At 37.4% G+C, this 27,180-nt stretch overlaps 3 protein-coding genes and 1 non-coding gene across 5 annotated transcripts; all 4 read right to left on the reverse strand.

Annotated features, from left to right (window-relative positions):
- Nucleotides 1-338: 338 nt before the first annotated feature.
- Nucleotides 339-3,088, reverse strand: LOC137718705 (putative clathrin assembly protein At1g03050). Its single transcript, XM_068458250.2, has 2 exons — nucleotides 2,200-3,088; nucleotides 339-1,741 (listed from the first exon to the last, which is right to left on the reverse strand). The coding sequence occupies exons 1-2, from the start codon at nucleotides 2,864-2,866 to the stop codon at nucleotides 597-599; spliced, it is 1,812 nt and encodes a 603-aa protein (XP_068314351.2). The 5' UTR covers nucleotides 2,867-3,088; the 3' UTR covers nucleotides 339-596.
- Nucleotides 3,089-9,892: 6,804 nt separating this feature from the next.
- LOC137716763 (NAC domain-containing protein 104-like) lies at nucleotides 9,893-11,268 on the reverse strand. Of its 2 annotated transcripts, none has more exons than XM_088699060.1 (3): nucleotides 10,992-11,268; nucleotides 10,385-10,725; nucleotides 9,893-10,276 (listed from the first exon to the last, which is right to left on the reverse strand). In XM_088699060.1, the coding sequence occupies exons 1-3, from the start codon at nucleotides 11,152-11,154 to the stop codon at nucleotides 10,136-10,138; spliced, it is 645 nt and encodes a 214-aa protein (XP_088555186.1). In that variant the 5' UTR covers nucleotides 11,155-11,268; the 3' UTR covers nucleotides 9,893-10,135. The 2 variants fall into 2 exon arrangements, with proteins under 2 accessions (XP_088555186.1, XP_068312246.2); XM_068456145.2 differs by having other exon boundaries at nucleotides 10,412-10,725; nucleotides 10,992-11,265.
- Nucleotides 11,269-14,246: 2,978 nt separating this feature from the next.
- Nucleotides 14,247-21,318, reverse strand: LOC137717846 (dynamin-like protein ARC5). The gene is made up of 16 exons (XM_068457333.2): nucleotides 20,611-21,318; nucleotides 20,370-20,492; nucleotides 20,057-20,278; nucleotides 19,639-19,772; nucleotides 19,454-19,546; nucleotides 19,187-19,250; nucleotides 18,692-18,740; nucleotides 18,457-18,539; nucleotides 17,947-18,104; nucleotides 17,742-17,802; nucleotides 17,475-17,537; nucleotides 17,264-17,364; nucleotides 16,022-16,079; nucleotides 15,086-15,430; nucleotides 14,715-14,879; nucleotides 14,247-14,598 (listed from the first exon to the last, which is right to left on the reverse strand). Exons 1-16 carry the CDS (start codon nucleotides 21,091-21,093, stop codon nucleotides 14,521-14,523), a joined length of 2,280 nt encoding a protein of 759 aa, XP_068313434.2. The 5' UTR covers nucleotides 21,094-21,318; the 3' UTR covers nucleotides 14,247-14,520.
- Nucleotides 21,319-22,251: 933 nt separating this feature from the next.
- Nucleotides 22,252-25,258, reverse strand: LOC137718632 (uncharacterized). The gene is made up of 4 exons (XR_015965007.1): nucleotides 25,026-25,258; nucleotides 24,409-24,867; nucleotides 23,005-23,064; nucleotides 22,252-22,911 (listed from the first exon to the last, which is right to left on the reverse strand). It is a non-coding gene; the product is annotated as an uncharacterized LOC137718632 (transcript).
- Between the last annotated feature and the right edge of the window lie 1,922 nt (nucleotides 25,259-27,180).

The following is a 27,180-nucleotide window of genomic DNA, read 5'->3' on the forward strand; positions in this document are numbered from 1 at the left end:
AAGGTGTTCATTGATCTTTTGTTGGTAACCAGCTTTTGGGGAAGGGACGAGTTAGTGCAAAGAGTTATTGGATGTTCTAGTTTTTTCACAGTTAAGAACATGAGGAAGTTTATAACTTTTCACCCATTAGGGGTATATTAGTACTTTCATATCAAACTTTGGTTATAATTATCTTTAAAGGGTGGTTATAATTCTATATGGGGTCCATATTATGGTTATTTTTCCAAATTTCCCATGAAGAAACAATGTGGGAATTCTTGGGTCCCAAGCAACAACAGTGATTGTTGATAGTTTTAGGTCCCAGGCAACAACAATGATTCTAGTGTGATTCAAGACAATGGTTGCCGAGGGGGTTAGCTACATGCATATCTGTAAATATAAACGTTTCATACATTGAGGATACATCGATTAAGTGAAAATGTGTGTTTATATGTACCAGATAAATGCTACTAAACGAACCTCACCTATACAATTAAAAAGGAAAAAATTAAACAAAATGTTCAAATTAATACACATGCATGCAACCCCTAATTAATGATCTTTAACAACTGAAACTGCATAAGTCTGCTTATAATTAAGTGTTAATTAAGTGATGATTAGTAGGTGTGTGTGTAACCTCCCATGTTTATGTTATGATGAGGGTTATGTTGTAGTTTTGTCAATCCAATCTGTCCTTGCATCCCATCCCTTGCATACTGATGCCACATCAACTGCTCGTCCATCAACAGCTTCTGCTTCCTCTCCAGGTCTGACATTTGCACGTATGATGGCGGCGGCACTACTAACGATGCAGCAAACGGGTCCACGTGTACACTTGACTTGCTTGGATGATCTAACGATGACGATGATGATGATGGTGGTGGTGCAGGCAATGCTAGCATTGCAGGCCGTCCTGCAGACCCTAATGCAACACTGCTTGCACTCCCACTCACTCCGTACCCTGGGCCTGCCATCGTGGCTGATACCTCCGCTTGCTGGTACAATCCGTCCAGCAACAACAAGTCAAAACCTCCCCCGAGGGACGCCTTTTGATTTGACAAGTGGCTTGCCGACTGGACTAACGCGGTTTCCCAATCAGCTTCGTTAGCAAACGCTTCCCATGCCGGTGGACCTGCTGGTGCTTGTTCAGTGGCGCCGTTGAACAAAGCCAATGCCAATTTGTCAGCGTGTTCGTTGCTCGACACAGCGTCTTCTCCCAAGTTCAACAGATCGCCTTCTTCTTGTTGTGGTTTCTTAATTTCCTCTTCCTTTACTGGTTCTATCTCTTTGTTATTGTTTTCCTCAACGAAACCCTCGGGCGGTGGCAGGGCCTTCATTGCATTCATGTCTTCTTCTTCGTCTTCGCCATGATTTGATTCTTCATCTTTGTTTGCCTCATCAATCTTCTGCTGGTCTAGTAGTTCCTTTACCGATCTCTTGCCTTGTGCCAAAGCCGACTTGTCGCGTATGTACTCGTCCATCACCTCCAGCTTCTTGGGTGTAATCCTCTCAACCTCTGGGTACTCTGAGGAGCGTGAAATCCCGATTTGTTTGCACCACCCATAGAGCATGTCCAGCTCATCGAATTGCTTTCCGATGCGACAGAAGATCTCGTACACCTTGGCACAGTCGGGGATCTCCAGCTCCATGAAGCGGTCGATTAAGATGCCCATTATTTCTGTTATGTCATAATATACCTGGAAACTCTCTTTGACTATCGGGTATAAGGCCATTATTACAATTCTATTGTTCTTTGCTACGCCTGTGATTAAAATTCATGCACATAACAAAAACAAAAATGTTAGAAATGCTTAATTAATATATTAATTTTTCTACAAGGAATGTGTAATTCTCTGTGAAAAAAGAAGAAAAAGAAAACAAAAGTACAAAAGACATAATTCTAGAATAGAGAGTGATTGGCGGGTATCGAATGACAATCTACAGTGTATTCAATAAAGGATCAACAAAAGATGATCATATATCAATAATACCAAATATAATGTAGTTTATAAAACATGATACCAAAATAAGCTTTCCTCTGTCTTCTAATCGTGCATGTATTTAATAAGTCGATCATATAATGTGGCGATGATTTTCTTGTAGAAATTATACAATAGAATGAAAGAATTGAATATATCATACGTGGCCATGCATGCAGGGATGAAATATTTGCATGCACGTATGTTAGAGTTGGGTGAGGAAAAATAAAATTGATCGAACCTGTTGGGCGACATGCTAAAAAGCGCTCAAGGAGCTGCTGCAAATGCTGCATCCTAGAAAACAACTTGTCGGCTTTCATTTCATGCACCGGCGTCGCTTTCGGACATGATTGCTGGTTGGTAAAATTATTGGCCGCCTCCTGAGGATCTTCGAATTCATCTTCATCAAACCCGAATGCACTACGTTTCCCGCGCCGGCTTTGCATTCGGAACTCAAGCCGTTCGTCCAGATACAATGCATACGTCCGCACAAACGCAGAATAGTCCCACGAATTGGAGCGTGAGGTGTCGCGAAAATCAGACATGTTGAGAAAGCGAGTGCCGCGCCTTGTGGAGAAAAATATTTCTTGTTCGTAAGCAGGGTCGCCTTCGGACAGCAGCCGTTGGACTAACATGAGGGTCTTGAGGGCGACGATCCAGTTTTTGGTCTTGTTTAGGCGCCGGGAGATGGTGTTGATGCAAGCGCTGATGAATTCGCGTGAGTAGCATGTTAAGCTGAGAATTTCTCGTATGTATTTCTCCTCGGTCGGGTATTCTTCATGTCTTGTTGCTTTCACAATGGCTATGTCTAGGTCCGCCAAAGAGGCGCTGCTACCAACTTTGGCAAGGCCTATGCTGGTTTGGTCCTTCACGGCCCCCAAAGCTCTTCTAAATTTGCTTGAAGCCATGAATATTCTATATATTTTTCCTATGTATACACACCTAGCAGCAGGTATCACAAATCAAAAGAACCTTATTTGCAGTATTAAAAAGATCGAGGAAAAGCAAGATTATTTGATAAAAATTAAGAAAAGAAGAGAAGATTGCCCTCTCTTCTCCTCTTTTGTTGTTTGTTTTTTGTTTTCTTTGTTCTTCTCCTTTCTCGGTCCCTATTTCCTCCCTTATTGCTCAAAACCTAAGTTTTTACGCCCTTCAATGTAACCATGCATTCTTGTGCGATATTGTAGCATCAAAATGTGGAAATTCAATGGCAGTGAAAGAGCCACGTGTCACATGATGATTGCCAGTTTATTGTTACTACTGCTTGAGTTTATAAACATAATTTTTATTTACCTGTCTTTTGTTGGGGGGTCAAAGGACATTCTTAGCCTGTCATGGCAATTTTACCATTTAAACGGTCTTGGGACCAAGAAATGATTGGTGCGTCAAAGGTGGTGTTGAAAAAGCAGCTGGATCTTCCAAATTTTCTTCTCCTATTTTTCTCTCAATTTCCACAAATATTCTCGATTTACATTCAAAAAATCCCTGGGAAAAAAAAAAAAAAAATCTCAGTAACAAAAACGATAGGGGCCGAGAGATCCAACGGTGATCAGCTACCTAAAAGAAAAATTGCTTGAAAGTTTGAGGACAGAGATTGAGATCTACTTTAGATCTGTGTCTGGAGCTGCGAACCGAGAGATCTAGACCATTCAATTTCAATCATACAACCGCTATTAGCTTATCTCATTGGTCCACTTTACAAAAACTCAAAAATTTAAATGGCCCAGATCTCTTTCTTTTTTTTGAACGGTCCGAATATCTCGATTCGCAGGCTTCGAACACTAAAATTTAGAGGGGATCTCATTCCGACCTATAGGACCATACCCTACCCAATTAAACAGATTCAACGGTTGATTGTTGCTGGTTGAGTTTTGTCAACTAGGGACTGAAATTGTCAAACTCGAAGGTTTTAGTGGATAAGAGTTTCTTGCCTTTTAGAAGAAGTACTGATAAACATAAATATTGAGTAGATCTATTTATTCAATCATACACCAACAGTATGATGGGGATCGGGGGGTCTTTGGCAAAATTTTCCTTTTTCGAATTGATCTACTATGTCCGGAAATTTTCAACTTAAAACGTGGATGAACACAAACTACGACGAGAGACGAAACTGTTGAGAAATTAGTTAATATCTTTAGACCAATTTCAATCTTACGAGGAGTACATGATTATTTATTTAACAAGTTAAAGCCCTACTAAATGGGAAAAATTCGCGGAATCTAGTTCAAAGCTCCTTTGATGCCTTCTTTCAACTTGTGAAGGAGCTTGATAAACTTGGTATAAGCTCTCTCAACTGTGTTCGAATGCAGTGACAGTCCTAGGATGAGTACTAATTTAGCTTAGAGGTGTAGATAGGTTCCAACTTAAAACTAATTCAAATTATCATTTAAATTAACTAGTTATGCAAACTAAATTCTGCACAAATATTCAGCATAAATATAAAGAGTGCGCATATGATGTAGGATTTAACAAGGCAAAACCCATCACTGGGAAAATCCTCGGGCTACCAAGCCAGGAAGCACTAATACATAAAGACTTACAAAAACTCATCAACTCGACACCCATACTAGCTGGCAGCTTTGTCTTCGGGCTTTGCTACTTGATTTTTCTTCAGCCTTCGAGTTGAAGTGGCACGATACTAATGCGGTTGTCAATCACCTTTCCCTCAAACTTTGCAAGATACTAACTCAATCATGCATAATGTATATATGATGAAGTGTTTGTTGAAAAACAATCAATTATGAAAATCACAAGGCACATTTTCATAATTGACATTCAATTAAAAACTCAAATGAAAGCAGCATGAAAAATAATATTTTCTCTTAAAAACACATGTTGTCGAAAACATAAGATAGCAGTAGTATAAAAATTATTTTTCTTGCTCAAAATACAAAGCTGCTACTTTTTGATTCTTTTGTAAAAAAAACAAAAAAAAAACCACATGCACCCTTTCTCCAAAGACCTGGCTTCTAATTTATAGACAAAAATCACCGAATGGCAAAACCTTTTCAACATCCAGATAAACAATAAGTTTATTTTGAAAGCATGCAATCAGATAAATCCCACCAACAAAAGATGTGTTTTAATAAATGTAGAAAGGATAACTCATCTTAAAGAGATAAAACACATGATGGGTAAGAGTCTTATGATCCCAAATACAGTAACATGGGATAACTAATGAATGTAGTTGGATGCGTGCGTGCAAACGTACCTGAATAAGTATCTTGTTTATGTAACATCCTTGTGATTGAAAGTGTGAGAGACATCCTTAGACTTAAACAATTACAATTGAAAATATATAACAAATCTAAGCTATTACAGACTTAGGCATTTTGTCAAGAATTGCCAATTTTGCACTAACATACAGTGGTGAAGCCACATGAGGACCTGATAGGCCCGGACCTTTCTTGCATTTTCTTTATTTTGTAAGCTTTTGCTTGTATTTGTTAGATTTAACTTCAGTTTGTGTGCTTTTGGTTGAGTACTCCATAGTTAATTCATTATTTTGTATGTATAGAGTGTTGTTAAATTTGTGTGCTTTTGGTTGAGTACTCCATGGTTAATTCACCATTTTGTATGTATAGAGTGTTGTTAAAAGAATTTATCTTCAAAGAAAAATCTCACAATTGCAGTTTTAAGACATAATAATTATTGTTTTTTGTAGCAAAACTGGTAAAAATGTCGGTGCTTATGAAATGACTATCTTTTATTTTGTATCTCTGTTCCTCTCCTTTAATTAAAAATTTTCATTCCTATACAAAACTCCCCCCCCCCCCCAACCCCAATCTTTTTCTCGCTTAATTGATTAACTTATTATTAATTCATGTGATATTAAATCTCTTGATCCCAAGTTACATCCTCAATTACTTTGTTCATTTTTTGTTTCCTTCCAAAACTCAAGTTAATCAGTGTACAATTATGATGTATTCATAAGACAAATAAGATGCCACAAGTGTGACAGTCCGTTCCGGATTTTCTAACCGTAGGGGTGAAATGACGATTTTGCCCCTAGCATGTTGGTTTCGTTGTGTGGTTGTTTTGGGTTTTGTTTGGCTGGTTCTGGACCACACACACCTTCCCACATCCCTTCACCCCTTTCCCTATCCCGTACCCTGTCCCTTTCTCTCTCTCTCTCTCTCTCTCCCATTTCTATCCCCACATGTACGGACACAACCAAAACCATCCAAACCTTCACAGATCGAGGAAACAAATTACATATTCATGCTCGTGAGGTCCTTGGGAGTTCAACCATACCCATTTCAGGTAAGGATACCTTCGTTTTCACGTCGAACTCGGGATACCCCGATTTGGTCACTGTTCATGCACACGTTACTTCTTGTGTTTTTGGGAATTTCAAGATTTTAAGAAGCTTGGTGAGATCCTTAGGAGGCTTAGGGTGGTTCGTTTGAAGGTTTTGGACGTCAGGATCGTGAGTTTCAAGCTTGGCTGGAGTTGGTGGTGTTTTCCCGGCGAGATTATGTGGGTTTTAGTGCTTGAAAGTGGTATGGATTTGTTCCTCTTGTTGTAAGCTTCATTTTGGTACCAATTTTGTGAAATTTGGTTGAAAAACGAGTGAGATACAAGGTTTTAAAGTTTTCCCGGTTATCCAGCGCCGGCGACGGCGCCGAAGCTTCGCCGGAGAAGATGACGGAATATTCTGTCAGTTTGGACGGAATATTCTTAACGGCATTAACGGAATCTGTTAAAGTTAACAGAATATTCCTGACGCCGTCAGTGTGCCAGGCACGTGCCTGCGCGTGGGCGACGCGTGTGGCCGTGCCTTGGCCGGCGTGTGGGGGCGCGTGCGGCGATGGAAAATTTTTCTAAAAATATGGGGTTGTTCCTAAGGTTGAGTAGATCACGTTGGTGTATTCATACACCCCATTTGAGCAATGTATGAGAAGTTATTTCGTAATGTTGGTTATGTGTTTTAAAATTAACATTTTTATAGTTGTTTCGCATATAGGTGAGACCTATCCCGAGGACGAGAGCGGTCACTCGAGGCAAAGGGGTTACGACCCTTCTACATACCAGTGAGTGGGCTTTTGGTTTTCCGTAGATACCTATATACTTACGTTTTTCCCAGAAAGTGATTGGAAACGTTTATACATTTATATGCCATGCATTATGTTTGCCGTTTGTTTATGCATTATTAGTAGCATATATATATATGTATGTTGGTGCTGCGAACACACAGGTAAGTGCCAGGTAAGTTATGGTTATATTCATGTTCAGTAGTGATTTGAGATGCATAGAGAGCTCATAACCTGCACCCCCGGTGTTAGTGCTCCCGCCCAGAGTTGGGCACAGTCCTTCACGTGATGTTCACCTCCCGCACCACACGCTCATCTTGGATCCAAGTTAGGTGCACAGTCCTGTCGTACAGACCACTTTAGGTGGTTCCGACTCGTGTGCAGGTACAGTTAGTGAGATGGAGATTTGAGCTCTAGATTCAGCCGTACAGGTCACGTTAGGTGACTCCGGCTGACAGATTCATGGCATTGATTTTGACATTTTCCTGAGCACTTGCATTTATTCGAGGCATTTGGCATGGCATATTTCTGAGCATGACTTATATATATATATATGTATATTCTATTTTTCTGGGAGGTATACAGGTTTTACGGCGAGGGGTTAGAACCTTGTTTATGAAATGGTTTTTGGAAAAGCTTTGTTTTTGCCCACTCACACTTTTTGTTTTGCCCCCCTCCAGGTTCTAGTTGGCTGGCACTTTTGGTGGCTCCCCAGAGGATTTCCCCGGCATATCTGACAGATTATCACCAGTGTAGGACCATCTTTGGGTGTGTTTTTGTAGTGTTATTTCTCTCGGACTGCATTAGGTCTTCGAGCTCTGAACTTTGTTTTTCACACTTACGCTTGTACATGTATGTTCTTACTTTGTGTAAAGATGGTTTTTATTTATTCGTACTTTTATTATTATTTTATTAGCTTCCGCACTGTGTACATGGTTACGTCACTTCCACGTGACGGCCAGCATGCCCTGATCTCGGTCGGGGTGTGTCAACAAGTCTAAGAACTATATTATTACAACTTTTGAGTTTCTTATTCGACAAGTAAAACATGAATATAAGAAAATTTTGTCTAATAGAGTTTACTAGACTTACTTTATTAAAAATGGAGTAGGATTCTCTCCCCCTCCTATTCCCATCCCCTTCCATCCTCTCATCTCACACATTACTTTTTGTCTTATTGGCTCTATAAAAAAATCAATATAAGATGTTAACATGGCATAACCATAACTGTTCAAGTAGGAGGGAAGGGAAAGGGAGAGAATCATCCTCCATTACAAATAACATACTTATCTTAGCTAATTTACACCAATTTAACTCAAGACTAATCATTCTCTAAAATATGAAGGCATAATATGTACTGATTTTCGAAGATTGTCGATTCTTATTGACGATAATCCTATGATCAAGAATATTTTAGGATATGAATGTAAAAGAGAAAAAGCCTTTTCAATCTAACTTTTTCATTATCATATACATATATATTACTAGAAAATTCATTTGTACTAATATATGTTAATCAATTTAGTTTACGAGTATATTTAATTTCCTTGAAATCTTTACTTACAGTTGATACCTGGTTAATTTGACACACAAAATTAATACGTTTGCTAATAATTTTTAATACAAGTAGATCATACTATTATATGTGAACCTCACTTTTATTAAAGAATACATCAATTAGTGTATCAATTTTGTATGTCCTAATAATATGAGATCGAAATTATTTACCAACTAAGTGTGCATCACTCCTAAGCATGGAATATTTGCATCATGCATGTGTCATGCTCCCCTAAGCAGCCACCCGAAAACTCAATTGTTGCTTGGGATTGTGCAAAATATTACCCAAATGCTATAAAGCAGAAAAAGATAGAGGAAAGTTTTGAGGTATGCTCAATGGCCCTTTAGCTGCAAACTTACACATTACATTACAGTGCTCCCTGGGCTCCACTTCCCTCCCTCACGTCTCTCCTCCTCACAATAATTTCTACAAGTGAGCATTCCAAGTCCCACTAAAGGACGATCGATCGAGGACCAAGACTACCCAAAAATCTCGATGCAGCGTGAAATTAAGCACAAGTCAACTCCTCTTGATATTCGTTATATCAGGTTTGTCTTCAAAAGTTCAGCCTAGCTACTAAGTAGTCCGATCTTTTAAACAATTTTTATAGTTTAATTTTTTTAAAGTTAATCTCTACCGTTCATTTTCCAAACTACTCAGTAGTCGTGGACTATTGTAAAATAACTTAATATTACACAACAACTTATTACGCCAAATTTTGGTTACAAACAAATGTATCTATTATGTATTTGCCTTGAGTAAACAAGGTTGAGTTCGTCCAGACACAAAACAAAGACAAACACTGCTACATGAGGCTTTCACTGTGAGATTCATATCTAAAGACACAAAACATATGTATCTGTTCTGTATTTGCCTTAAAATTTTCTGACCATGAGTGAATGTGGTCTTCATTGTGGGATTCGCACATATTCATGGTCAAATAATGCTTAAGCGGCTGCATGCCACTTCTCATCGAGAAGAATATGTGGTTACTTTAAGAGAATAGATCAAAATCTGTAAAACGTGTAGGATTGCTTACTCCCCTCTATATGACTGCCAGTGTTGGAAAAATAGTAAAACAGATCGATTTCATTGTTGACATACTTTCTAATATCTTTGAGTTCTACAATCAATAATATGGTCCATTTCTATTAACAATATGTTAGATATGAAATTTGTTGTGTGCAAAGTTTTAAAAAAATATTAGGCCCTAGTTGGGCGGCGAACTGAGGCCTAGCGCCTAAGCGGCGTTAGGCGGGGATATTTAGAATAGTTGTTGTGTGTTTAATTAGCATTGTTTAGGAATGTATGAAGGTAAATTCAATGTGTTGAATAGTGAGGGGGCGAAACTCGAAACTTCCGTACAATTTTTTTGCTTCAGTTTGCAATGCGACATATAAGTCTACCCACTCGGAGTGTAACTTATGGAGATTGTTTACAACGTTAATCTAGCTACAACTTGAAGTAATGAAATTATACAATTGGATAAAGCTCATCAGTAATAATGGAGCACTAGTTAGGTCCCTCTCTCTTCTCTAGCTAGTTTCTCTCTTGATGAGTTCTCTTAATTACTCTAATTATGATTAATTTGGCAAACTTATTTCATCAAGATCGTCCAAAGATAAGAACACTTCGTCCAAGCATGAAAGCTCTGTCCCATCATCATCATCATCCTCCTCTTCATCACGCTCGTAGACTCGACATAGAACATATCCACTGTATTCCTAAAAAGAAAAATATATATAGAAATAAGAATAACCGAAAATACAATTTTTTTTTTCATATGTACGCAAAATGATATAATTATTTTGCTTCTTGACGTAATATAGTACGTGAGTTGCCACGCATGCATTACTAACTGTTTTGGGTTGCCCTCTTCTTTTGGAAGATCTGGGGGTGGTGGTGATGGTGGAAGAAGAAGCACAATCTGAGGCTGACGAAGATAGACGATACTCATGCATTATCCAATTAGTTTTGATGCCTGAATTTGGAGCTTCTCCAACATAAAACGTCAAATATCTTTTCATCCCAACTTTGCTAGTAGAATTAGAAGATGAGCTTGAAAAGATAGGTTCTTCAATGCCTAATGTTTTCCAGTACCCATTACTTGTGACCCGATTCTGTGCCCTCCTGCTGTAGAAATACCACTGCTTGCCCTCGCTCAAAGCCTTACCTATATGTGCATATATACAGTGAAAAAACTCGTTAATTAATGTACAAAAATTGTTCTCTTACCAGAAAATTTGACAATATTCACTAATTATATTGCTAGTCTGAATATGTACGTGAATCAATCGGATACTTGCGTAGCAACGTATGTATACAAGTTTGGCAAGAGAGTCATGTAATGTGTGCTAGTTGTATGTATATCAACTATTCATTGTCACCTATATATATTCAACTATTCATTACTATGCATGGTACAAAAAACAAGCATACCATTTAGTTCCCACGGATCATATGGGTAGAGATGGAGATCGGGAATGACATCGGGATGGAAAGGTAAGAGAGTTGCCTTACGTTGAAGGAAATGGACTACAAGTTCTTCGTCCGTCGGGTCAAATCGAAAACCAGGAGGGAGCTTAAACTGGTTATCTCCCATTAGGATCAAATATCAAACAATAACAAGAAGAAGAGAGAAGAAGAAGAAGACGACGAAGTTATGTGATACAGTATCTAAGCTATGGATATATAATTCTTGTAAACGAAGTCTTAGCTGAAGGTGATACTTATAGCTAGCCATAAAGAAAGCAATAATAGATCGAGATGAAGAGAGAAAAAAGATAAAAAAATAAATATAAAAGAGAAGTGAGCGAGTGAGCGAGTGACGTGACGTGAAAAAGAAGGTGGGTTTTCATCAGAAATGAGAGTTGAGTTGATGGTTTGATTGATGATAAAGGTGCTTTGATTGATGATATGCAAGGCGGCGGCCAACGAATGGATTGGGGGTTTGGAGGGACATGTCTGCGTGCAACACCCCCCACAAAAAATAAAATGAAAAAACCAAAAATACTTGATTGTAAGAGTAAGTGGATGTGCCATATACACTTCTTTTGGACACTAACTTATGTAGGAGTCATTCTTCTTTCAATGACAATGTAATATCATTGTATCAAATAAATATTATAATTGAAACCATTCATTTTTTAGGAAAAATTATTTGATTAGAAAAATTTTAATCATTTATAAGAATCAAAATAAATTTACGTTTCAGTATAAAGATGTTACTTGTACGTTACGCCGATTTGTTGGACACATAGAAGAATCAGAGATATCTGAATTGAACGAATTTTCTTGAAATGGTCTTTAGATGGTTGAAGAGAATAAATAATTCTGATTATAACGTTTATACAGTAAAATAATGTCACACTGTCATTGAAAAAAAATCATCCTCACAAATAAGGAGCAAAGTCTAATATTTTTATTTGTTTATATATTCAATCATGTTGTATATTTGGAATTTGATAAAATCAGAAAATTTGGAAAATATATTGTGGGTCTTCATCATCCCACTTCATGCTGATATCATGCACCTCGTCCACGTGGCACACACGAATGTGGGTTTGGTCGTGGACCAATTTGAGGTTCGAATTCGATGGGCCATCTTCCTTTTGGAGTGTGCCGAAATACCAATAATTATCATTAATAATTATTAAAAAGTGTTTTAACTAACTCGTGGCTTTTGCTTTCCCTTGCTTCTCTTAAAGAACACTAGTCATCAATGTCCCCAACCCTAAATTCACAAATCAGAGTCTTCAGAGTCAACGCAAAACTTTTTCTTTACTTTGGGAGTTTTTATTTTTCAAGTTTATCTTATACATTCTCTTTAATTTCTATCATGTAGCTTTTTTTTTTTTTTTTCCGTTAAAAATGATGGTTTTCAACTCTTTATCTTTAACTTACTTTCACGTATAACTCTATCCGCCTTCATCGTTGGGCTAACCCTAATGGGTTCTTCCTCCTTTTATTTTATACTCTCTTCCTCTCTCTCTCTCTCTCTCTCTCTCTCACATCTAGAGTAGACTCGAATTAGTAATTTTACAGATTTTTTTTTTTTTGTTAAGAATGATGGTTTTCAGCTCTTTATCTCTAACTTACTTTCACGTATAACTCTATCCGCCTTCATCATTGGGCTAACCCTAATGGATTCTTCCTCCTTTTATTTTATACATGTTCTCCTCTCTCTCTCTCTCTCTCTCTCTCTCTCTCTCTCTCTCTCTCACACACACACATCTAGAATAGACTCGAACTAGTAATTTTTCAAATGCACTAAAACTAACTCATCGAAAAATATTATGTCTAAACATACTTGAAATGGTGATTGAAGTTGTTCTTAGAAGATGTGTAGTAATTTGGAAGCTCAGATTTATTATTGAGGATATTTGGATGCCAGCTTCTAATAGGGTGGTGCAGTTTTGAGATCATCTTATTCCCGTTGGAAACGCCATGACTTAACCACTTGCCTTGTAGTATGTGACCAAAACGGCTACATAACCAAAGAGCCACATCTTGTCAAGATTTAATTTTTAGCGTAATGTTAGGGAGGCCAAACTTTTAAACCAAATTTTGCAAACCAAACAATGTATTACCAATAAAAAAAATAAAAAAAAAGAGTTTTGAACGAAACACTCCTGGTACTATTCACTTTAACAAAAAATGATATTGTTCACTTTAACGAAAAATGACATTTTTACTTTAAAAAGTCATTTTTTGTACTATTCACTTACAACACATTTTTGTCATTTTAATTAAAACTTAAAGTTTTCAAGCCTTTTTCATTAGTTTTCTTTAAAAAATAAGCACGTTAATTAATGCTTAAGTAATCATTCAATCATCAACAACATATCATTTGGTTTGCAAATTTGGTTTTAAAAATTTGGTCTTCCTAAAATTACCCTATTTTTTATTTCCTACATAGTTACAAGAAGTGAGTTTATAAAAATTTAATATTGAAAAAACCAAGGGAGCAAATCTTAAAATCTAGAGTAAATTGTAGCAATAGTCCTTTAACTTCAACTCAATTGAAACAATAGTCCCTCAACTAAAAATTGATTACTATTGATCCCTCAACTCATCAAAACGTGCAGCTATGGTCCCTTAACTAAAAATCTATTACCATTGGTTCCTCAATTTTAATCCAACTGAAAAAATGATCCCTCAACTTTAACCCAATTGGAGCAATAGTCCCTCAACTTTGACCCAATTATAGCAATGGTCATTCCAACATAACTCATTTTGACAAAATTCTAACGAAGTTGACGAAAATGACCATAGCTGCACACTTTGATAAATAGAGGGACTCCAATTGTAGCAATGCTCCTTCCAACATAACTCATTTTGACAAAAAAGATCATAGCTACACATTTTGATAAGTTGAAGGACCAATGATAATAGATTTTTAGTTGAGGAACCATTCCTCCAATTTGATTAAAGTTAAGGGATCATTGCTACAATTTACTCTAAAATCTAATAAGAAATAGGAAATTAAAATCCTTCTCCTATAGTAGAAAAACGTATGATGATGCCATTGCCAATTCAAAATCCTGAAGCCTGTTCAAGTACAAAATTCAAATGCAATGACAAGGTAAAATTTCGATGTCTCCAATTAGAAAAGAAAAAAAAATCGATGTCAATATCAATGAACTTCCGGAAAAAAAAAAAAAAAAAAAAATCGAAAAAACTATAGCTGTCAACTTAAACTAACAAACAACTGATGTGAATTGAAGATGACACAAGTCGACATCAATCCATCCTAGATAGCAACGAAAGCATGACTCAAGTGTAAACGAGAAATTATAGTTTACAAAACATGGTCCACGCAATGAAATAGAATCCTCTTGTCCAGATAAACACATGTAAGATTGTTCCAATAAACTTCTCTAAGCCACCACACATGTCATTATCATAAGCAAACTATCAAAAAGAAAAGAACTTATCCAACGAAGTTGACCTCCGATATCAATGGTAGTCAGGAAAAGGCAGTAATCGCTTGATTCGAACTAAGCTGCTTATGTAGTGATCTGAACTTATCATTGAGCCTCTTGATCTGCAAATTCAACAGTATGTCAGGCAAATGTGTGCATGCATGCGTGAAGTGGGTAAGAAAGAGAGAAATTTGAGAGGTTATAAGTGAAATAGAAACACAAGGCATAATTGAAATACCCTTTTAATCTCAATTTCTGCATCTCGCTTTCGCTGGCCTAATGAGCGTCTCAGATTGGTGATATCAAAAATATTATCCAAGTCATCCTCAAAAGCAGATTTTAAGTCTTCTCTAAGCAGTGCAGGCAACTTATCTACAACAGGCATCAGAAGAAAGCAGTTGAACTGCAAAACAAAGGCACAAGTTATTATACAAAACAAAAAGTCCCATTAGAGGGTTGATAGTGTTTATATGTGTGTGTGTGTGTCTGATTTAAAACTAACGAAACAAGTCATTATTCACTTCGCCTGAAACATCGACCAAATAGCATGCTAGTTACCACTTCCACTTACTCAGTTACATTTGGAAAGAAGCAGTTTATATTACAAACCTTCAACTCTGCAGAGGCTAAGAAATACTCCTTTATGCCATGAAATATCTGCTGCACCAAAGCATAAACGATCCTTTCAGATGAAGGAGCAAGCCTCCTATTCCAAAGTGTACTATCTAAAAGATCAGCCAGCCTTGTTTCTGTTGAATGAATAGAAGATGTCAAATCAGTGCCAGATGCCACATGACTGAGCTTCACATCTCCCCGTGACTTTGTATCCTTCTCACTGGTGACTGACCCAAAGGATGAATCTTGAGAAAGACCAGCAGATGCACCACTACCACCTGTCGTGGCATGTTCTGTTCCAGTGAAAGAGTCTAAAAATTGACGTAACCCAGCTCGATTCTACTAATCAGGCATCAAATGACATCAAATTATTAGAGCAAGTAGATTTGATAGGGAAAATCATGCAATATAATGAATCCTGTAGAAATAATAAGGTTTGAATGCTCCCTTTTCAGGTTCCACAATATAAAAAAATATATATACATAAAGCATTCGTATGTGGGTTATTAGCTATACTAACAGCATGTTAATTGGAATATTATGTCCTTTTCCTTCTGATAAGTTATTTTAGGGGGTTGAGATCATACTTCGCGTTTATATGGCATAGAAGACAATTTTTTTTAAATCCCCTAACGGACTTTTAGTATTTCAGATGTTAATCTATTTATCCAAGTAGGTCTACAACAGTAATCTTCTTTTTTTTTTTTTTTTAATCTTTTTCTCAGCCAGAACATGAGAAAGAAGTTATCTCCTCGTTTCCAGGTAGTTCAACTAGAAAAGAGCCTTCGTTAACTGTTTTCACTGCTTTATCTTCCTTCTAAATCTATTTCATCACTGCACAATCAAACTCATTCAAAATTTCGTAAATACACCAATTTGAAATTACAGCATAAGACATGTAAGAATGCCTTCATCGTCAACTATAATTACCTTGTTGTGAAGAGACCAGGTCACATAACGGGTGGTGCTTACTAAATCCTCCATGCATCTGCACCAAAAACATATTTAACAGAAAATGGTTCAGGTGAAGAAAAGCGGGATATACAAGACATACACATTCTTGGGGATTGCATCAATTCTTAATTTCACTTGAAGTATAATCAATCGATAAACTGCACATTAATGTTTTACTGCTGCATTTAATGAAAGAATATCATATTTAATTACCTGAACAATGTTTTTATGGGTCCAGTTTGAAAGATTGACTGAAAATAACCTTAGCGGATAGCATTAGCCATGTACAAATTCTAGCTCATCAGTTCCAACCTAGTTGTAATTTATGTAATTTAGCAAATGCAGCATCTAGGGAATCGATCTAGGTTAGGTGTGGTTCATTGCATCCATGCATCCACGCAGACCAGTACTTGGGGTATTCCTCCTAAATTTCCACATTTGTTTCTTGGCTTCCTCGTGCAGGTTGGATGAATGCAAGACATTTCCTTCATGAACTGAGATTAGATCTTTAGGTGAAGCTGGTTTTTGGTAGATTTTAATGGGAGTCCAGATGTTTGTTTTTGGGCACTTTTTCCTCTTAAAATTTCCCTAGCTCCATAGTGACTAAAGGTTTTTCTTGAGAGGCAGTATGCATTTCTTGGATCAATGAGTGGCATTCCATTTGGAAACCTCTCAAAAGGCCCTACATTTCCCGAATAAATTTTGATGAATCAGTAAAACATATTACCGAAAATTTTATACGTTTTATCATTTGTGATTCTAAAGAACAGGAAATTTGGTGTAACATACTGTTTTAATGACTAGATGGAGACCTCTAAAAGATGGTTTGGATGAACAGTTAGAATTTGCTATAAAAAGATTTAGGTAACGTAATATTTGTTCCTTGTATGTTAGTAGCTGATTTAACCGGTTAATCTACCATGTTGGATGCCTTGCAACTATAATTTGAGACATTTAATTCTTTTAGCACACATTGATCATGTGGTGGCTAACACAAATTTAGAGAAGTCAGCGCTTCAATAGATCCCCCCATAACTATTGACGCAAACTAGAAGATTGACATAAAATCTTCTGTCTATGGTTGTAAACTGATAAATTTTTATTCCTTTGATTTAGTTATGACATGTTTGTTTTTATGTATCGAAAATGAAAATTAAAAAAAAAACACAGCAGGTACTCACTAAAATAGTAATATATATAAGTAACAAAGTGGCTTACTTTTCACGACAAGCCCTTTCGGTAGATTCTGCAAAGTCATTGAAAGCAGAAGCAACACGCCTCAGAAACACCTCATGGCCACTTAAATACTCACCATCTTTCTGTAGAAAGCAAGATAGAATATTGCAAGAATTAACTGCATAGAACTTGAGGAGTTTATATGCACACAAGATTTGGAAACCGCTAACCTACACAACGGTGTAGTCCATACCTGAAGAAGATAGACTGATATAGGAAGTAATCTCTTCAGAATGTGCAAGAGCCTACAACCTAACTGCATGAGTAGAAATATTAATTTTCCCATAGATGGCTAAGAACATGATGGTCATAACAAGATATTTACTTGCGAAATAATATGTAGTCTGATTCACCACAAAAAAATATAATTTGAAGCAGCACATCGCACACACAACCTCGTGTATATGGAAGGAATGAAAAATGGGATATTAGTAAATTACTGAGAGAAATTATTCATCACCTGATGAAGGAAAGGCTCAAACGTATCACGTGCCTTTGCAACAGCTATTACACAAGCTGTCCTGATTTATCAAAAGTAAATTTGAAATGGAAAAGGGATTAGTAATAGAAAGGAAAACAAAAACTTCAAGAAAAAATTTGGACCACAAATATTGCAGCTTAAAAATCAGAATCACAAGTATGACAAATAATAAAATCATAGATACCTTGAGTAGTTTGTTCCATCATGTAAATCTTCCACTCCACATGCATTTACAATTTCTTCCCTCGTAATTGGAGGGCATTTTATACCTCCAACTACAAAACGGAACTCAGCCATGGCACGATGGTATTGTGCACCCCCATATAGACGCATTCCTGCATTCTGCACAAATGGGTAAACAGTGCTTACATGCATGTGTATGAAACTCTATAAAAATCAAGTCAGTTTGGGTCCAGAAGACAAGAAACAAGTCTACAGTTTTCAGCCTAGTAGAAACCTTAACCTAGATGTTTACGAGAGAGACAGAAAAGGTAGCATCACACGGTTTGGTGTTCATATTGGAAAGGACAGCAAGAAGCCAGGCTGACTCCTACATTTAGAAAGAAAAACAAAACAAGCCACAAAAGAGGGAGAGAGAGAGAGAGAGAGAGAGAGATTTCAGTGTGGCAATGTTTCTCCCACAAGCCATGCAAACGCAAAAGAAAATTTACTCTCTGAGAATTCTATAACTTACCGGTATAAGCTTGTGAGGGAACTGAAGGCCATCACTGCTAACAAATGCCCCTCCATTAGTCCTCTCGTCTTGTAGCGTTTCACCTTGAGAAAGGAACGGTATGTAAATGAAAGTAAAATAGCAAAGACTCCAGCAACACAATATGAAATAAATTCCCATCACCAGTCCTCTCATCCTGTACTGTTTCACCTTTAGTAACCATATGCTTAAATAGTTTGTGATTAACATTATTTACCAAATTTATCTGGAGGTGCAACAACTGTTCCTTTTAGTAGCAATGATAACTGAGGAACAAAGCAAACTTTTGTCAGTAAAAACACACATAAAACCAAACAATAGTTTTTAAAACATAAAATTTCAAATGAAAAACTAAAATCTAAAACAGCCAAACTAATGAAAAAAAATAAACGATAACATAAAAAGTTTCATAAAATTATGAGACTTCTATTGTAAGCACAAACCAAACACAGCTGAGCATTAAGAATAGTCGCATGAATTTTTCCGCCCCAACAATTTGAAGGGAAATAAAAGGAAGACCCTAATCTACTTTTGCCCGATGTCCTTAGAGGGAGATCTCAATGTGGTCCTAACCTTTAGAACTATTGCGTGAGGCCATTCTACTGCCCATAGATAAAGTACAATACACCAGCCACAGAAGATTCAGATACTAAGATATGAATAACAATAACAAATGACTACTCGAAAATGACAACGTCTAAACTACAGTAACCTTTGTCAAGAACAGATCATGAAATATTCTTCCTTTCTCCTTTAGTTTCAGTTCATCCAAAGTGCTGCATAAAAAAAATAACGCAATATAACCAACCAATATAAAAGAAATCAATGAGAAAACATTTATAATATCAGAGAAAACAAAATTTGCTTAACCTTCCTGGTCAATGGTCTGATCAAAGTTTAAGCAAATAAAGTGCCATAAATTTCATCCAGTCTGTATATTGCCCTAAAGGAATGTGCTTTGTAAGTTAAAACTGTGGACCTGTGTTCTTGATTTATTTCATTCATCTTTCTTGTTGCGCTGCGGAACTCCTTCTCAAGAAGTGGAATGATTAGTGGCACATTATCCATATACCTTGCAAAATTTGATTCCCAAACTTTTAGCCATGGAACTTAGCAAGTTGTCATTATTATTATCAGAATAGGAAGGACCGAAGCATTAATAACCTTTTCTGTAGCAATTCTTCCAAAAACGACCTAAGTTTGCTTACACCTATTCGATTTCTTTCTTGCATTGACAGTGACCGGCCCATTCTCTCCTCCAAGCCTGCAACATCTTCCATCTCTCTTAATGATATTGCCTGTAGAAGAAAATGGTGCAAACCGGCCATCATTTAGAGCCATAAAGAAGCAAACTCTGACTTCAAAAGTTGCTCTGAGGATCAGTGGATTAAATTATCACGCTCAATGAAATATAGTTACTAAAGAATACTGATCTACTTTAAAGCTTATATCATTAAATGATAAAAACAATAATCTGCAGCGGAATATTGGCAACCATCAATTAGGTTGCCGAATGAACATCACAACCCTTCCTCTTTTTTTTTTAACTCTCCGAAAATGAATAGAGGGTGAGCATGAAGACCTTTTTGAACTCGTCATTAGATCTGTAAACCGAATCTTGGCCAACACCAACTCTTCCAGAGGGCACAGAAGTGAAAAAGGGAGAGTCTCCCAAGATACACCCATCGAGCATACAAGTGGGAGGTGAGAGAAATACTTCCACATCCGAGGCACGAGAAAACTGGGGTATTTTGGTATCAAGTTTTGTTGAGACAATCACAGTCCTTGAGAGCTCGGGATCAATCTGCACACATGACCAAGGTAAAGCTTGACCGGAAAGAGTAAAATACAACACAACACAACATACCGCATAAACAGAACAAAAGAAGCAATACCTGCATTACAACCCTTCTTGTAGTTGCATTACTCCAGTCACTGCAATCTTCAAGACACAAAATTATAAACTCTTTATGCTGCATTTTCGCTCGTACAAGTGCTTCGACAGCACGAGCTTGGCCCTGTCATCATCATCAATTACAAATTTACGATGCAACACTATCGAAATGTGGAATACGGTCACCAATGAAACCATCACGTTTTCGACTCGAAATTCAAACATTATTGACAATGGGAAACCTGTAAAGCTCGATTTTTTGGACCAGGAGCAGGAGCGATTAGTCCAGGAGTGTCGATAATGGTAAGATTTGGGCAATTCTTGTACTCCACTCGAATTATGATCTCCTTGGAGGAGAAAAGACAAGGCTCCTTCTCCAACCTCATGTTCTCAGCTTCAATGTAGGCTTGAATTTCTTGGAGCGAGAGAGGCTTTTCGTAATCGGAACTGGAATCCGAGGGGAGGAGGAGGCGGCAGACGGGGGAGTGGGCGTGGGGATCGTACTTCATGTGAAGGGTGATGGGGCGGCGGGTCTTGGTGCCGCCGCCGACGTGGTTAAACTGGAACCCCATGAGTGCTTCCACCAAGGCGCTCTTGCCGTCGGTCTGGTGGCCCACCACAAGCACCGCTGGCGCGTCGAATGGAGTGTCGAAGGCCTGCGCAAGGCCGTGGAGTTCGTTGTAGGCTTCGTACAGACGGCACTGCTCCTCCTCCTCCCTCGACATTGCTGCGCCGCTGCTTCTGTTACTGGTAGAGTGAAGTGGCGTAGGCCAGTCGATAGTGTACGTACGGTTATTCAGATGGAAACTCGGAGTCGACGTTTCAAACGTTATCTCTTTCTACTCGAAATGATTTTGTTTTTGTCTTGTTTCTGTCTCTCAAGTCTCGACTACTTTTTGTTTTATATTTTTAGCATAATTTTCGTGTTAATATTATAAAATATTAAGTATAAAAAATATAAGAGGTCGAAAAGTTTATAGAGAGTTTCATTTTAAAAAAGTCTCTTTGATATTTCTTCAAGAAATTATATCATTAAATTATAGTGTTCGAACTAGTATTTTTATTACCGATTATGTATATTTTTCATCCATTAATAGTAGTTTATTTGTAATTTTCTTATTTTGTAGGACTAAATGCAAACAAAGGATTTTCAAGGGGAAATTTGGAGCTTATATAGAATTCTAACAAACTTTTTAAGTTTATGATAATTATAACAAAAAATTGATATGAAAGTACTAATATACTATTAATGCATCAAAGTGGAGTTTTGAGATCTTAAAGATGGTCGGTGTACATTCAAAGTAAGATCCCAAGATATCAAAACGATGCCTAAACCTGGCGATTTAGATACTCTGAAATGTGAGAGTTTATGATTACTAGTGGGCTGTCATTTATTCATCTAGAGGAACCAGATCGAACACCATATATGGCTGGAAAGCTAAAGAAGTCTTATTTTCAGTGGCGTTGGAATCATGTCAATCTGATATTCCTACAATAAAATATGATCATTTTAGTGACGGTCGTTCAAATTTCTAGACAAGGTTAACTTTGGTGATTTGAGCCAAAGTTGTGGAGTCCATTTAGTTGGACTGCACAATATTATACTTGGTATTCCTCATCAAATTGGCAAGTAGACGGTAGAGATTTGACTCGCCATCGTAGTATGGTGATGAGCATGACCACATTAAGTGCAATGAGATAAGTGTCAATTAATTTATTGCGGCATAAAATATCAAATTTAATTCCATCCAATGGCAATCAATGTCACAGTAATGCTCACCAGTCACCGTATCTCAAACCGCGATGAGCAGAAATATTTTCCTACCACCAGTGCCAAAAAATAAGGCAAGAGTCACGAAGAAGATACAGGCCGAAGACCTCAGTTAACGAATATGGCCTAGAAAACCAATTAGTTTTCACAAAGCGTAATTACACTGGGAATTTGAAGTTTTTATAGCTAATATATCATCCAATGTTGTACAGTGTACTGTGGTAACAGCATCGATAATGCCCCGTGAACAAGTATTTCGTTGACAAGAATTCGTGCTCAATCTAATACTGTTCCGTACTGCAATATGAGCAGCGAGTCGAAAAAAAGTTGAGACTGAAAGGAACCGAGTTTGTTTGAGGAAGAAATCGGAAGAATGTACATTGTTATACCTTTGGTCTTAAGTGGAAGCTTCTCCGTACCAATCAGTTCACTGCACTGCATAAATCTCAGCAAACACTCGTAATCTCCTTCCTTTAGTGGGACCACAAAGAACGCCGCTGATGTAGGAATCTATATCTTCCCTTGATGGAGGTGTTCCAGTTGAATGCGGCAATACAACGTCAATGCCATCATCTTGGGGTGACCAGTCCAGGCTGACGGTGAGGGTAGCAGGGATTGATATGGTGTTTTTGGGGGTAGTCGATGAGGCCGCTTGTGTTCTGGCTCCTGCTGCTTCTGTAACTGCAGATGGCATGACGGAATGGACAAATCGGGACTTGGGGCTGGGTGGGCATGGATAACTTGTGGCAGTGTATGACTTGCACATATGTGCCTGGACAAACCAACACACAAGAAACAATGGCATTTTCAGTAGGTGAGCTATATCAATAGCCAACAGCTAAAAATGCACTGCACAGCTGTTCACCTCAGGTTTGTTCTTGACAGGGCAACGAGTTGGACGCTGCTTTTCTTTTCCATGAGCATACTGAAAGATAAAAATGGTAATTTATCAATACAAATCTGCAGCAAATTGTATTCTGGTCACATACTCACCATCGGGAAAGAAATTTCTGCACAAATCATCTTGAAACACCAAATGCCATTATCATAAAACATACAAGCAGCAGGAGCCAACATATTAAAACACACAAATCACCAAAAGTACCGCAACACAAACCAATTTGTAACAATAACTAAAAGTACAAAAAACCAACATCTCAAATAAAGCACCAGCCAACAAATCAAGACAAAACCAAGTAGAAATTAACAGCTTTCATTTTTCTGCCAAAGATACCAGCTTCCTTTCACTATCGAAAAACTTGCTCGATTAGTTAATTCCAAGACTGTATGATGAAAAAAGGTAGTCATGTCGACAGCAACCGACACAGCTCTACTTAATGAAATATAATTTTACTGCAACATTCATATGAGTACAAGGAAAACATTTGAACACTAGAATTGACTATGGCCTATAAAGGCAGAACCAAGAATGCAAAACTTACAGTACTTCCTCATTTAACGAGACTGCAACTCAACCCCAACTGAACCTTTGTTCATTTGCATAATCCAACGAGAAAGACGTAAACTTTAGAGTTTAAATTCACCCAAACAGTCAATGTGGAACAGTAAACCGGCTAAGTTTGACAATTACAAATCTTCGATCAAGTCTCAGACTTTAACCTCCACTTTGGAACCATCTGCTACTTCAATATTTATAACAGATGGTAAAATTTAAGTTCTTTTTTTGTACACATCTTTCAGCATCAACGGAAGTTCTTAATGCATGGACCATCATTTTGATTAACCATAGCATTATCTGAAATCTCAAAGCATTGTTAATGTTGGACGATATTTTTCGTGTATGTTTACCTATTTCGAGGAAGCAAGTAACAACATTTTTGCTTTAGTCCTAACATATTAATCAAGCGAATATCGCTTTTGTAAGAATTTAGAGTTTCTCAATCTAATCCAATCCTAGAGACCGAATGAGGCCTTAGATTTATTCTGCCAGTTAATAAGTACACGCACAAAAATGGAGGCGAGAGTTTGAGGAAACTACCGAAATCAATACGCGAAGAAGAAAGAGGTGTGGCATGGATACAGTACGAGCATACAAGATTTGTCGAATTTCAATTCCAAAAACAGAAATCTTTTACTCGAAAACAAAGAAAAAACAACCAAAAAAAAAGTAATAATTTCACACCAATCTTCTAAGGAAACAATCATAATGCTGCTAAAACAATAATCCAGGCATTAAACATTCCTCATTAGCAAATAAGCAATTAAATATTAAGAAAGAATCGATGAACAAGAAGAGAGAGAGAGAGACCTGGTATTTGGAAGTGTAACTTCGAGAATCCTCCCAGGACCTGTAAAGATCAGTCTTGCACGGAGTCTTCCCCAAATAATCCGAAGATGATGCGGACCTCGAACTCCTCCCTCCTCCTCCGGTGACCAAAACACCGTCCATCACCAAAACCTCCTCCCTCTCCACCGCTCCTATCGGCGTTCTGTAAACTGTCAGAGGTGGCGGCCTCTGCATCAGATTCTCCAGAGGCGAGAGCGGCGACCTCTGCATCAGATTCTCCAGACGCAAAAGCGGTGAGTGGTGGCGGCGACGTTGCTTCAAGGTATCCGTCGGAGAAAGTGACGGAGAGTGAGACTGAGCGCACAAGTACCTGAACAACGGCGTGTTGACGTCCACATTCTCCAAGTTCCCTCTGAGCAATCTTGTGTCCAATTTCGCCATTTTCGAGCTGTTGTGAAGGTTTTCCATCGAATTCACACTCTGTGCAAAAACAATCACACACTCAACACATTAGATTCAACGCAGTTCATACGAATTTCCATTCCCCCCAAATCTCCGATTATCTTGAAAGAAAAAAAGAAAGATAAATTGCAAGAAATTAAAGTAATAAAAATCGCTAAATCGTTTCCGATTCTCACCAATTGCAATCGGAAAATTAGGGTTATGGACGTAAAATCGCAGAGGAAGAAGATGGAGAAGAGAGGTGGCAATGGCGGAGAATAGAAGAGGCTGAACAGCGCTAGGGCTTCGTTCGTTCGATTCTTAGGGTTAGGGTTTGAGCTGGAAATGCATCGCCGTCGTTCTCAATTGGCTCGTCTTCTCCGGCGAACAAGTAGTCGTACTAAAGTTCTCATCTTTTCTATTTCTTGGTGAAACCCTAGACTCTTACCCGCCCTTTATACGTTCGTTCAAAAAAAAGGACCGGGATGCAATTTCAGGAGAAATAAAACGGTTTTGAAGGGTTTTTTGGACCTGAAAAGGCGATTTTACCCTTCCCTTATAAATGACAGTAAAATCTATGAGGTTTTGGCCACGTACCATATTAATTAAATAATAACGTTACGAAACTTTAATGAAAAGAATTTGGCATAAATTTATTATAACTATAAAATCGTTTTAAAATTTTCTTTAATCAAAAGGGCTTAAATATTAACAATAAGGATAAACCCTAAAATTTGAGCACGGGCTGAATTCTCTAAGCCCAAAACATTAAAAAGTCAATTTACAAAAACATCCTTAACGGAAAATTACAGAGCCAGCTAAAAGTTTCATATGTTTACAATACTATCATTCTCTAAATTCGCACAATCAATTCCCACCAAACTCAACCCTTAAAAATACCTAAATTTTGAAAACGGTTATTCTTCCACTGTAAACCAACCAAAAACCGTAAAATTTGAAATTTGAAGCTCGAAATCCAGCAACATTCAGTAATCGGAAGAACAAAATCAAGTTGAATACCTCTAAAAGTCGAACAAAAGCCAGAATTTTCATCCGAGCACACTGTCGACGAAGAGGTATATATTTGAATGTTTGTGATTCCATAAATCTATGAATTTTACTTCAAAAAAACGCTACAAAATCGATTAATTTTGTTTTGGAGAAGATGAGGATGGATTTCCGCAGGGACTTGGAACTGCAGAAGAGGCAGATTATGGAGAGAACACAGGCTAAGATAGCAAAATTACAGCATGGCGATGAAGAGGAGAATGATCTCTGCTAGGTTCTTCTAACTGGATGATCTAACAAGATTTGAATCACATATTTTTAGAGGTATGTAATCACTAAGACCTGCTTCTTGTTCTAAATCCACACATATGTTAGCATATCTATACAATATTTACAGGTCATAATGTATCAGGATTCCAGTCAAGAACAAGAAGAAATGAGCGCCAATCGTATATCTCCAATATCACTGCAGCATGACTTGTTTTGCAGATTCGATGCAGTTGTACAAGCCGATGCTTGAATAACGCCAAGATATATGCCAACAGTCGGCAACAACTCCATTTTGAAGTCTCATAAAGCTTTATATGGACGGTAGTGTATAAATCAGTGTTTCAAGCCTTATCTTGAGGCTGATCAAAAATACAAGCCACCTATCAAAGGTATATGATCATTGACACTGATGTAAATCGGTTTTTCAAGCTTTTGTTTTTATACACTATCATTGAAGACAACAAAAATGGGCAAATTCGACCTCGAGAGTTTATTTGGTTGAACGTAGACTCTGCAGTAATAGAAGTATCGACGAATACACCACTATAAGTAAATTGAGCTAGTTTACCATTCTTCATTCTTTTTAAATTGAGCTAGTTTAAACAGAATGACGTATATTGTTTAAACTGAAAACACTAACGGAAAAATACAAACATAAAATAAAAAGTCGTTAGGGGTAAATTTGGAAAAACAACAAGGTTGTTTATGTTGGGCCATGTTGATTTGACTCATTAAATGTTGGACTTTGTACTAACTATTAAATAAATTTATGGCCTGGTTTTTTGTTAAAATGTAAACTTTTTAAACTCTTTTCATTAGTTTCCTAATAATTAAAGATCAACGATATATGCTGCTCCACTCGGGCGCAAGCACCCTCAATAATTGGTAAGGTGACTGGCTAGATGAGCATATGCCTTTTATACAATTGCCCTCTCATTTTTTCACCGATGGAGCAAATTTTTTTGGACAAAAAAGCAATTTCACTCAATTACAAGGGCAATTGAAAACTGCCGGAGATGCTCTAATAACACCTAGCGTCAACGTTTAGGAGACACTTTGACATTTGAGCACTAA

Source organism: Pyrus communis, chromosome 8, assembly GCF_041283825.1.
Source record: "Pyrus communis isolate YQ-2024b chromosome 8, ASM4128382v1, whole genome shotgun sequence".
Lineage (NCBI taxonomy): Eukaryota > Viridiplantae > Streptophyta > Magnoliopsida > Rosales > Rosaceae > Pyrus > Pyrus communis.

Excerpts from the sequence above, each read along its gene's own strand:
- LOC137718705 (XM_068458250.2), bottom strand. The coding sequence starts at position 2,866 with ATGGCTTCAAGCAAATTTAGAAGAGCTTTGGGGGCCGTGAAGGACCAA. Across the intron at positions 1,742-2,199 it reads TTTAGCATGTCGCCCAACAG|GCGTAGCAAAGAACAATAGA; the intron begins GTTCGATCAATT and ends TTTTAATCACAG.
- LOC137716763 (XM_088699060.1), bottom strand. The coding sequence starts at position 11,154 with ATGGGAGATAACCAGTTTAAGCTCCCTCCTGGTTTTCGATTTGACCCG. Across the intron at positions 10,726-10,991 it reads TGATCCGTGGGAACTAAATG|GTAAGGCTTTGAGCGAGGGC; the intron begins GTATGCTTGTTT and ends ATGCACATATAG. Across the intron at positions 10,277-10,384 it reads ATGCATGCGTGGCAACTCAC|GAATACAGTGGATATGTTCT; the intron begins GTACTATATTAC and ends TTTTCTTTTTAG.
- LOC137717846 (XM_068457333.2), bottom strand. The coding sequence starts at position 21,093 with ATGTCGAGGGAGGAGGAGGAGCAGTGCCGTCTGTACGAAGCCTACAAC. Across the intron at positions 19,547-19,638 it reads GAAGAATTGCTACAGAAAAG|GTATATGGATAATGTGCCAC; the intron begins GTTATTAATGCT and ends AAATTTTGCAAG. Across the intron at positions 15,431-16,021 it reads CCTGGTCTCTTCACAACAAG|AATCGAGCTGGGTTACGTCA; the intron begins GTAATTATAGTT and ends CCTGATTAGTAG.